General features: G+C 36.9%; 3 protein-coding genes across 9 annotated transcripts in view; 1 reads left to right on the plus strand and 2 right to left on the minus strand.

Moving 5' to 3' along the window:
• Positions 1-590: 590 nt before the first annotated feature.
• LOC129565078 (arrestin domain-containing protein 17-like) lies at positions 591-3064 on the minus strand. 2 transcript variants are annotated; one of them, XM_055439440.1, is made up of 6 exons: positions 2514-3064; positions 2227-2438; positions 1637-1813; positions 1364-1558; positions 1040-1293; positions 591-961 (listed from the first exon to the last, which is right to left on the minus strand). In XM_055439440.1, the coding sequence occupies exons 1-5, from the start codon at positions 2746-2748 to the stop codon at positions 1252-1254; spliced, it is 861 nt and encodes a 286-aa protein (XP_055295415.1). In that variant the 5' UTR covers positions 2749-3064; the 3' UTR covers positions 591-961; positions 1040-1251. The 2 variants fall into 2 exon arrangements, with proteins under 2 accessions (XP_055295415.1, XP_055295416.1); XM_055439441.1 differs by lacking the exons at positions 591-961; positions 1040-1293 and having other exon boundaries at positions 1386-1558; positions 1711-1813.
• Positions 3065-3510: 446 nt separating this feature from the next.
• On the minus strand, positions 3511-4716 carry LOC129565079 (uncharacterized). Its single transcript, XM_055439442.1, has 2 exons — positions 4466-4716; positions 3511-4309 (listed from the first exon to the last, which is right to left on the minus strand). The coding sequence occupies exon 2, from the start codon at positions 4297-4299 to the stop codon at positions 3565-3567; it is 735 nt and encodes a 244-aa protein (XP_055295417.1). The 5' UTR covers positions 4300-4309; positions 4466-4716; the 3' UTR covers positions 3511-3564.
• Positions 4717-5479: 763 nt separating this feature from the next.
• Positions 5480-11628, plus strand: part of LOC129565080 (uncharacterized) — a 36677-nt gene continuing 30528 nt past the window's right edge. For 3 of the 6 annotated variants that reach the window (XM_055439448.1, XM_055439447.1, XM_055439450.1), the window contains exon 1: positions 5638-6608. The gene's annotated coding sequence lies outside the window, so the exon portion shown is untranslated. Of the gene's footprint in view, positions 6609-8882; positions 9492-9546; positions 9861-11628 lie in introns of those variants that run through there. The other 3 variants (XM_055439443.1, XM_055439445.1, XM_055439444.1) reach the window with 3 other exon arrangements.

The raw sequence follows: 11628 nt of genomic DNA on the forward strand, positions 1-11628 counted from the left end.
ATTTTCGGCCATTTTTCTAACAAATGGGTGCATGACAGTCGAAAAATCGAAAAATTTGAAATTTTTTATGTTTTGTCCCAAAAATTTCTTTCGCTAAATTTGGACTATTTTTGGTGAGAAATCAAAAAAATAAATAAAAATCGACCCTTAAGGGGGGGGTAAATTTTCTTTTCCCACCCTGAATGTTTGTTAGCCCAAAAATTGGGTCTGGTGGTATCTGGGGAGGTACCTAAAGGGTGGGCTGGAAAGGGCTTTTCAAACCCTAACTTGTGTGAAAATTTCATTCAGATATGATCGCGTTGAATTTTTTTATCAATGGTCCAAAAATTCGAAAATTTGCGAAATTTCGATTTTTGCACTATCCATACAGGGTCTCCAGAGGCAGACCCGGGGGAAATATTTTGGCTTTCTGGGTTTTTGCCCAAACCCAACTTCCGTGCAAAATTTCAGCCGATTCTGAGAACCTCGATGTGAATTTTGATTGATTTCGTGTGGAATGGTCGACATGTTCTACCCTGTGCTCGAAACGCAAATTCCAATGACCAACTGAAAATGAACAAAATTTTCCAACTTCGCATACGATACGCACTGCCATACGTTCTCTTTTGAGCGTACATTTATTAAAGCAATTTTCATTTCCATATTTTGCTGAAAACCAAAATCAATAGCATTACATCTGACACATTTATTTTTCTCTCACATTAAAATGTCTGAATAAACAAGGTAGCGTTGTGGTTGATAAGAAGGCATTTTCGATCTTTGCACTTAATACTATTCTCATGATGAAACGTACAATATTAAATAATTGCAAATTGAACACCTGCGGTGAATTACAGAGAATTTTCACTGCCAACTGTCGATCTAATATATAATTGGGCAAATGAGTCTTCAATATTCTCTAGATTGACGTCGATTTCTTGGTCCAGTAGCATCGCTTCATCGTAAGTTGGAAGATCAAACTCTGCGGAAAAATATGAAAATATTTATATGACGAAGATGAAAGCAATCGATATGAATTGATATGAAATTTTACACTAACCGTCATCAGGAAATGGAGGTGGTGTGCTGGTGTAAGTCCGTATTGATACTGTGTCATCATCAGGGAACATCGATGTTGATGGCCCCATTAACGGAGCTGGTGACACGACTGTATTTTCTACATTTCCTGAAGTATTTCGAATAGCTCTCGTTCTAGCAAGTATGGGTGATGCGCCATCGCCAAAAGGTGTAGTTCCTATCGTAATCGCAAAATCACGATATAGCCACTTCTTTCCGGAGGAAGAAAGCTCTTATCTACAAAATGATTTAAATAAATGATGAATACATTGCAACCGTTTAGACCTGGAAAAACTATAAAACTTACCGATAGTGAGTATCCAATTTTGATGATTTTGTTCGTTTCAGTATCTGTTGGTGGAATCATTGTTGGTACTCGGATACTCCCATGAAAAACTTCTGTCGTCATATATTTGCACTTCCAATCAAACATATTTCGTGTTACAATTACATCCTCAGTTTTTTTATGTTTGCTGTGTGCAGACCTTAGATAAACGGTATGCTATAGAACAATGAATGATGAATGAATGCATGGTTTAATTGTACGATGAAACTAAAATAATTGAAGAATATGTCTTACTCGTAGCATATATACAATGACGCTATCTACATGAAATCTTGATCGATTATTAAGTCTAATTTCAAGGTTAATACTTTGGCCACAAGCATATCCACGGGCTGGCAGACGAGTTGAAATACTAATTTGGAACTCTTCGTGTGCTAGCAATTTTCGTGTATGGTGGTCCAATACTTCAGCCTGATGAACAGAATAAATGGTAAAATACGTAACAAATTTCAACTCTTTGATCTCTCTCTCGCTCTTCCACACTTTGATATGGTTGTGAAATAACAATTTAATGTGGACGTGAAAGAGGGACCATTGTATATTTGGTTTGATTTAGATCAATTCGAAATTTACCGGATCTGGAATATTATCAAAATGAATTACATAATGTCAATCTAACTATGCTGTGTTATGCGTTAACTCATTAAATCGCTGATTCTTGCAAATTGTTTATAGAACCTACCCCAAGTGCTTAATGTATCGTCACAAAACCTTGGGATTTTATTCTTCCACCGAAAAAAAGTCTCACAAACACCAAAGTAATGTTTCAAAAAAACCAATTATGTTAAGTTTGAGCCACTTCACATCAAAAAGCTCTTACTTACTTGTAATGATGGATAGTCATTCAAATTAACCGACTTGAAAACATGAAATTTCTCTTCAAAAGTTTCATCGGGCCGTAATGATATGCCCAACACAACATTTGCAGTGTATTTTATGTGACCATAAGCGCCTGAAAACGATGATGGTATGTTGCGCGGCAAATTGCACGTGCAACTATAATCATGAGTTCCCAATGGCAATACTTGAATTTTACCTATCAAAGAAAGTGTTTTTTATTGAAACATATTGGGGTTTTGATGTTTGATAAAAACGCAATCATCATCATTACCATTTCCACCAGATAAACACTTTCTTATATCTAAGACATTCTCATCTGCCGTGTAGTAACCGTTTCTCTTTTTATCATCTTGAAAAAATTCGACATGCGCTGTTCCATGTATGTGAAGGCTACGAACATTTATTTCTTCTGTCAACTTCAACCGAACTGTTATGTGTAATTTTTGGCCAGAGTAAACAATCTTCTGTGCATTGTTCTCAAAGTTAATTTGACAAGTGGTTGGCATTTTCAATATTGTTTTTCACTCAATCACGTGTGTGATATTATTCCGAACAAAAGAACCCAACCAAAGTTTAAGCTTTGGTAGTTTTGGTTTCTTTCTATTAATTCACATACAAAAACATATGCTTCTACGCGTTAACTATTGTTTTTTTATTACTCTGTTATGAACACAATTGTTTACTCTTTTTTCATACTATCAATGAATCTTGAGTCTAAACACATGACCAGTTCTCCAAAATGACTGCACAAATGAATCACGATTGATTTTTAATGCAAATTATATCAGAAAGTCACATCACGAAGAGATTCCACACCACATAATTCTAGAATTGTTTTGATTTGTCAACGAAATGAGGGGAAATGCGATGTGTTTCGATGTTTTGTGCGTGCACGCACAATTGAACGCGCAGTACAGAAATAGATTTTAGCTGCACAGTTTTAATTAGCAGTTTTCCTTCCGGTAGTTACTTTTTCTCACCAACGCCAAACAAGAGTCGATCAATTTGGTCTCGATTCAACTTCTTGTACTCCCGAATATCCATTTTGTGTCTATTCGTGGCAAAACGATGAATGTTTTTGAATTTCAAAACTAGAATATCATTTCGAATGAAAATTCATGAACGTGAATATTTAAATTATTTGTTATGAGGGAAACAAATTCGTTGTGTTTAATTGAAGAAAAAAAAAAAACAAATTCTGTTGGAGTTGGAATATCCTGTTATAAAAATAGGTTTTCGTGCGATAGAAAATAATAAATGCGTCCGAATAAAATTTTATCATCAACATCATGTTTGTATTTATTCAATAAAAACAACACTTCTTAAGCTCTGACCCCGATTTCACCGGGTTGGAAGATTTTAATATTTTTATCGCCAACTTTGTACAGAATCGTTTTAGAAATGTGTCGAAAATCGGATCGTTTTTTATAAATAATTTTACCATCAACCTCATGGAATTCTCCTGATTTCATTTTGGTGATGAGATAATCCGAATTCGCGTAATCCTCTAGGCTGCTAACAAAATCCTCGTACAAATTGCTTGTGTTGATTTTCAGGACGATTGAAATGCGATCATTGGCCAGATTGATGAGTCTGTGGCAAAATTGGAGCACCGATTCCTTTGAGCAGCCCAAATCGACGAGAGTGCTAATGCTATCGATGATTATGGTGACATTCCCTTTGTCATTCAACTGTTGCTCCGCATCTGCTTTGATACTTAACAAGAGAGATTCCAACAATTCCGCTTTTGGTTCCGATAAAAACGTTGATGTGAGGAAATTTTGGCCGATATCTGTCAACGGTTCGGCGATTACGCATCGTCCTTTGTCTCGCGCCACACTGATGTTGAAGCCCAATCGGGCCGCTGCACTTGTGTAATGTTGACTGATGTGATGTAAACAAACCAAAACGACTCCATTCTGTTGGTATTTCAAGCAATTTCCAATCAAACTGGCCACCAGAAATGACGCATCAGCTCCACTGTTCTCCTGGATCAATACAAATGGTGGCAACTTTTGCTCATTCAATTCACACGCTAGCAAAACACTTGTTGACATTTTTCGTCGGCTGAAATTAAAGCGAATCAAAAGTGTGAGTATTTCAAAATTTCAACATGATTCCAGCAATTTCTTCGGAAATTTAGATTCTTCGTTCAGATGAGAAAAACAGGAATGTGTTTCAACACTTAATGAGATTCAATTGGAAAACTCAGCAAATATTTACCTTTTATTGGATTCAAATGTGCGAACACAAAATAGACGATTTCAGCAAAACAATCTAACCTCGCGGTGTGATTGTGACAAATGTGTTTGTTTTGAATGCGATGAGCTGTCAAAGTGACTGCCAGAAAATTATACAATTGTCAATGTTGAGAGAAAATCAAAAAGTATTTAAATCAAAATTTGCAATTTTGAATTATGCGATTAAATGGTGTGAAAAATAGATAAATTGTTCAAAATCAACCAAAAATTCGCATTTCTCATCAAATAAATGTTTTGTTGACCGAAATCTGTAAAGCCGATCGTGTCCCAAAATGCTTTCACATATCGTTTAGCACACGATAAATGTCAGATGCGCACACAATCACAAATGGCGCATGAGTGTGTGAGTGAGTGAGTGAGTGGCGATATCATTGAGGACTTTTGGGATTGCCATATGATATATGCTCTGTGTATCTGGTTCTATAAAAAAATGCATTAGAATGATGATGATGTGATTGTCTCGTTCGCACCAATTCGCTTATCGAATTTCGATTGTTGAAAATGATGAATAAAACCGAGAATAAAATACATTGCAAAGCGATCGTTTGGAAATGCATCGATTTGGCTAGGCGCAAATCGAAATGAATTTCGTGGAAATGTTGAATTCATTGAACTCCCGTCGAAATTACCGGTGTGCTGTATTTGCTATGCTCGTCACACCCATTCAATCCAATGCGATGGTTTCAATTACTCAATACGCTTCGAGTTCAATGCATGAATTATATATATGGCACGCGTCTTTGCTTTGGGCCCGCACACATATAAGAGCATCAATACACCGGAGTAGAAGATAGCAGCAGAAGCAGCAACATACAACAGCAGCAGTAGCAGCAGCAACACCATCGCAAACATGCACTCACACACAAGTATGGCCAGTAAACCAGCTCAAGCTAACACCACTCCATTGCATTGCATTGCATTTGAGCATGAATGTGAGTGTGTGTATGTCGAAAATGTGAGACCGCGCGCACTATTTGGTGTTTGTGGCGCATGCAGCGCCATTCGTGCAAAAGAGACGGCCTACCAAATATCCACACGAACCACAGAGAAAAAGACCAAAAGAGAGAAGGTAGGGAACACAGCAATGAAATGAAAAGAAGCGAGAGATTTTTTGTCCCAAAACGGGATTCTAGCGACTAATTCATTAATAGTGCACACAGACATACAATAGTTGCCGATCTGAATTCAAAATGGAGGTATCTTGTGTGATGCGTACTACATTTTCAAATCGGGCTTAACAAAAACACACACAAAATAAGAACGAAAGAAAATAAAAATAAAAACAATTTAATTATTTATTATATTTAAAAAAAAAACAGAAGAAGTAAAGTAATAATACACAACAAACGCGGTGACCAACCACAAACGTTACGAATTTTTACTTTAATTTACGTTTTTCTCTCCAACTTTTTTTATTCACTTTGCAAAATACAACAAAAAAAGATAGAAACTGGTCCGTAGAAAAACGCATACAAAAAACATTACGTTTAAAATACAACAATCAAGCGAAAAGTAATAAAAATAAAGCAAAGATTTACGATTTATGTATACATACAGAAAAGTTACGTTATAGACAATAGAAATTTTCATAAGTAACAAGAGCCGAACGACAAAAAAAGTTTTTTTTGCACATTTTTTTGATATGAAAATGCAGTGTAGTGTAAATAAATAGAATAAATAAAACAAGAAAAAAATAATTGCACATACGACAACCGAATAAAAAAGAAGAAGAAAATTTCAGTTTTTCCAAAACTCTAGTCTTATTTATTTTTTTCCCATCTGATTTCCATATAAATCGGAACAAAAAAAAAGAAGTCGATCAATTTGTGTGAAAAAATAGTGGGTTTTGTACATGGTGGTGTGTTTTCTTAAAAAATTGAAGAGCTGCTCCCCCACAGTATCATTTTTGGAAATAATTTGAGGAAATTTGTTCGCATCATCAAAAGGAACGAGCATTAAACGAGAGAGAGAGAGAGAAAAAAGCGAAAAAAGAAGAAGAAGAAGCAACAGCAGCAGTAGCAGTAGCAGCAATAGCAGCAGCAGAAGGAGAAACTGCAAAAAAGAAAAATTCATTTTCCAATACACTTTTGTATGCTCATTTCAATGTAAGTACACAATTCTAATGTAGATCCGTGTATAAACGCGAATAAATATACTGACAGCGCCGTGTATTCGTCTCCCGTTCACTCTTCATCGTCTTCTTCATTATTACTTTTTTTTTCCTACTTATTTCTGTGTATCGCGCGCTTCGTTCCACCGTACACACTCAGTATTTGTGTCTGTGTGTATGTGTTTCGCTTCTTTTAATTTGTCGAATATATCCCATTGTCGTCGTCCATCGCGCGCGCTGCCTGTCGTTTTTATGGTGAAATTGTGTGTATATATAAATGCAAGTAAAATGCTAGTAGCGCGCTTGTGTGTCTTTTTTTCTTTCTTTCTTCTTCGTCTTTCTGTCGTGGAAAAATGGTCGAATGAGTGAGTGAGCGAGCGAGCGACACCGAGAGTAATAGAATTATATTTGCTGATTGCGTACATGTATATGGTGAATGGTGCGGATAGGATGGATGGATGTGATTTAAGAGTGCATGATGGCGAGTTCAGTGGGCCTCACATTTGATTGTTGTTGTTGTGTTTCTCTCTCTCTCTCTCTCTCTCTCTCGCGCGCTCGCTTTTTTGCCGTCGAGAATTACTCTGCCCGATACATTTCGATTTCTTTTCGTAGCGTAATAATAATGAATTCCGTTTTGTGAACGGTCCACCACACTAATACCATACAATCACTGCTGCACGCTCAAAAGATGTGTTCGCTGGTTGTCTCACTCGCTGGTGTTTCGACCCAACATCTGTGCAAGCCGAAGAGAAGAACAAGTGACGACGACACACATATGTACAATGAAGACACATTTCATATGTGGCACATATTATCATTCTTATTCCAGCCAATTCAAGCGGAAAAGAGTGGCCTAACCAACCAATGGCATAAAATAGCGAAGTGGAGAGAAGTAGAGAAGAAGAAAAAAAACCAACATGGATACATATTGCATATCCACATCGTCGTTCTAACCCAAACGTATCGGTCGCTTTGCTTCACCACACCAAACAATAATCGTAATAAACGGCAGCATCATTGTAATAATGAGGCATTAAGCAAACACAATAGAATATATCAATAGCAAGCTTCATTCGATCATAAACGCCGTGTCAAATGTATGTTTGGGCTATACAATATACATATATTTCAATACCATTCACACTCTCATTCTTCCTCTCTCTCTCTCTCCGCGTGTGGCTCTATGCATTGCTCTCGCTCCCTCTCTCTTTCAATCACTGTGTACAAACATTTACCAAATACATACACATTGACACACGCGAGCGCTCTCTACGAGATCCGTTCTTTTTACCCAGAGAGACTCATGCAAATCCATATCCATCTTAATGTTTGACAATAAAATTCGAGTGAATGAGAGAAGCAGAACGAAAAGCATCCGAAAAGCTGAAAAGTGGGAAAAAAGCAGCAGGCAGGCAGGCAGCAGCCAGCATACACATCGAAGTACCAGAAGAATGAAAGCGTGAAGCTCCAACACTTCTTCAGTGCTACGTTCTTTTTGGAATGGCCAATGAACAGGCAGGCAAACAGACAAGAAGATATACACGTACATAAGAAAAGAGAGAGAAAAAACACATATATATTATCGAACCTACTTTACAATAATCTTGGCCGCTTTCCATGTAGCATCGAAGCGTACGAATTTATGGGCAAAAATATATATACACAAAGTGTGTATAGTCAAAACAACAGCAGCGCATACGTAATACATACAATCGCACATACACCTAGTGTGTCTGTTCTGTACGCTGCTGCTGCTTTCAACTACTTTTCGAATCGCGTGCGCCTTTCGAATGCGATTTCAGATATCTTTCTTTCCGTGTGAGTGTTCGCCAGCAATCAACAACACCGAAAAAAAAGTCGACGACGTCGCATGTATCCGACCGATCAACACACACAGCCATAAAACTGTGTACAAGAAGCAGTTGTGTGTGCCATGTAGAACATTGCATTCACATTCGACATACCCCATTTTTTGAGCGGATATGCATGTATCAGACACTCGGCACCCGTCAATGTATTGGTTTGCGTTGCCATATTTCGTTTGTGTGTTTGAGGGCTCAGCTATTTTTTTTTCTGTGTTCTATTCATTTCTCTCTGTATCGTATATACGTATATTTCTCACTTATCTATCTATAGTTGTTTGGCGTTTTGTTGCTACACTCTCGATTTTGTACGTATGTGAGTGTGATTGAGTGTATGTGTGCATATTTATGTGTCTCTTTCGCGCGTGCACCACCAATTTTCCAAATTAGTATGAGTGATTTGCCCGTTTGTCGTTCATCATTTTCATATCGAATGTGAATGAAATCCAATGTTTTTTTTTATTTCGGTGTAAAATGAAACAAAAACATCACATTTTCAAATATGTATACATTGGAATTGTATAATCAAAATTCAAGAGAGAGAAAGAGAGCGAGCGCTACGACAACGACGACGACCGAATAGAAAAAAAGAAGAATGCACTCTCTCAGTTGTCCTCTCTGTCGCTCCCACAGCACACAGATCAACATCGACATTCGAACGCGGTGCCCGCTATATGCTTGCTTGCTTGCCCGAGAGTAAGTCGCTCACTTGAAAATCATTGTGTATTGTAATGAAATATGTGTAGACAAAAATTAGTAAAGTTCAATCAAAAGACGCGAAAATCGCACGAAAAAAAAAATCGTCGCAGCAGCAGCATCAGCAATAGCAGCCAAGTGAATACACGAAAAGAGAGAAGAAAAAAAAATTGATAGAGAATTTTTGTCTACGTTTGTGAAATGAGAAGTACGCGATGTTCAGTCAGTCGGACGGGTTTTAAAGAGTTACTTGCAAAATTTCATCGTATATGTCTCTCTATATAGTACATACACCGAGTGCTGTGAATTCAATTATTCAAGTTTGTTTTTTTTTTTCTGTCTTTCCTCTATCAATTCGTATATATTCATTCGCAGTGTGTTTCATATTTCGACTTTCGATCGACGATAACTAATTGATGAACCCATGCAAATTCGCTATTTTTAGTGCAAATATTTTCTTTTATTCCGCTCTCCATTTTCGATGTGAATGTGTGTGGTGATGACAAAACAGCGAAGAGAAAAAATTGATTTAGTGTGAAAATGTTAATTTACTAATAATATTGTGTGATGGAATAACAAATCGATTTGTTGAATATTCAAATGGATTTTTGGTGTTGAAAAAAACACACACACACATACAACGAGAGAAAAAGTCAACAAAAAATCTGCAAAATAATCATTATTTGCCAGTAAGTTTGTAAATGCCATCAATTTATTGTTGTTGTTGTTATTGTCTGTGATATTTACAGGCATTTTTATGAAGAGAAATTTTTTTCCACACATAATGTGATTAACGAGACAAACTACAGCTCAGCGAGAAAAAAGCCAGCCAGTAATAATGAATGAAACAATGGAAGAAGTAAATAATGCGACTTGAATAAGCGCAACGGAGAAATTATTTATCGATGAAGAGAGAGAAAAAAAAGATCAAGAAAACATTGTGTCGGAGTAAAAAAAAAAGCCCACAACAGCAATGACAAACATAATTATTATTTTGCCGAAGTCACAAATGTGAAATTGAAATGGAAATGAAAATTGAATTGGAGAAAAAACAAGCATTGAATAATGAATCGATTTCGCTTGTCCGCGCACCAAATAATTTGCCATTCAATATTACGTTTCGTTTTGATTTTTTTTTTCTCATTTGCTTCGTCGTTAAAATGTTTTTTTTTTCAAAATTCAATTCGATTCCACATTCAAAGCGAAAAATTTGTTGTATTTTATTTTTATTCGCGATTGTATGTGAGTGTAATGTGAGTGTATGCGTGTGTGGCGATTGATGATTTTTATCGCATGTAAAAGTGAAAAATGCCCACAGTTGGGCGCATTTAATCGCGATGCGAATGAAAAAAAAATCAACTGTAAAATCAATGCAAAACCAAATTATATTACGCCGATCAAAATAAATACGCTTTATGCAATTGAGAAAAATGTTGATTCATACAGTAAAAAAAAAAATACGTAGCAGCAGCAACAACAACCACAGCAATAATCGAAAAAAGAATATCGTTAATTGCTGAGCGAATACAATGGCGTAGACATACATGAACAGGCAAGCAGACAAACCGACCAATCGAATTGTACAAAAGAGAGCAACAGCAATAGCAGCAGAAAAAACGACGAAAAATTGTGTTTGTTTTACCTCGACGCCGACGGTAGCGCGACCGTTGTGTTTCGATTTTTATTAAATTAGTACTGTATATTTTCTCATTTCGAAGAGAGCTGTCGAGCTATCTCATGCATGTATGTGCTAAAATATATATAGCGAAATAGTCGGTTTGTGTGCCGTGTGTCGCTTGCGCGCTTAACGCGCTCTCCGTTTCACTCTCTTCCTCGCTCGTTCTACATTGCTATGCTATGCTATGTGCTGGCCGTGCAGTCTCTCGCTCTCTATTTCCAATCCGTCGTCCCGTTGTGTCTTTTTCGTGCATTGAGCAAAAACAGCAACAAAACGCGAAAAAAACAACACACACCGAACAGAGAAGACAATTACACAGCATTGATACACAGAGCGATTACGTTATTGCCCCCAAAAATCGATTTGTTGTTAACTTTGTTTTTGTTGGTGGTAGATTTTTTCATTTCTCTTGCTCACTCTCTCTCTCGCTATATTTCATTTATTTGCACCGAGCTGTTCGATCTGGTGTTGTCTTTATTTTGTCGCAACTAATGTACATCATTAATGTAGTGATGCGTTCGTATTCGTTCGAGAATCGAAAAAAAAATTATTATTGCATCGACACACAAATCGATGCGATGATCGTGTTGCCGATTCTTTCCAAATATTTTCCGATTCGATTGTATGTTTCGATTGCGATTTGTTGGGTGTCAAAATTTCGCCATTCCAATCATTTCCAATCGTATGATTCGATGTGTTGAGTGTGTGTTTGTGTGTAGCAGAGAGCAATCGCGCACTGAAGTAATTAAATTATCCAGCCGATCGAAATGTTTCGCATA

Source organism: Sitodiplosis mosellana, unplaced genomic scaffold (assembly GCF_009176505.1).
Source record: "Sitodiplosis mosellana isolate CC-2019 unplaced genomic scaffold, AAFC_SMos_1.0 Smas_scaffold_2, whole genome shotgun sequence".
Classification (NCBI taxonomy): Eukaryota; Metazoa; Arthropoda; class Insecta; order Diptera; family Cecidomyiidae; genus Sitodiplosis; species Sitodiplosis mosellana.

What these genes read in the sequence shown, in the direction of transcription:
- LOC129565078 (XM_055439440.1), bottom strand. Translation starts at nt 2,748, where the DNA reads ATGCCAACCACTTGTCAAATTAACTTTGAGAACAATGCACAGAAGATT. An exon ending in GTGTTTATCTGGTGGAAATG is followed by an intron (nt 2,439 to 2,513) that starts GTAATGATGATG and finishes TTTCTTTGATAG; the next exon opens with GTAAAATTCAAGTATTGCCA. An exon ending in ATGACTATCCATCATTACAA is followed by an intron (nt 1,814 to 2,226) that starts GTAAGTAAGAGC and finishes TCTGTTCATCAG; the next exon opens with GCTGAAGTATTGGACCACCA.
- LOC129565079 (XM_055439442.1), bottom strand. Translation starts at nt 4,299, where the DNA reads ATGTCAACAAGTGTTTTGCTAGCGTGTGAATTGAATGAGCAAAAGTTG.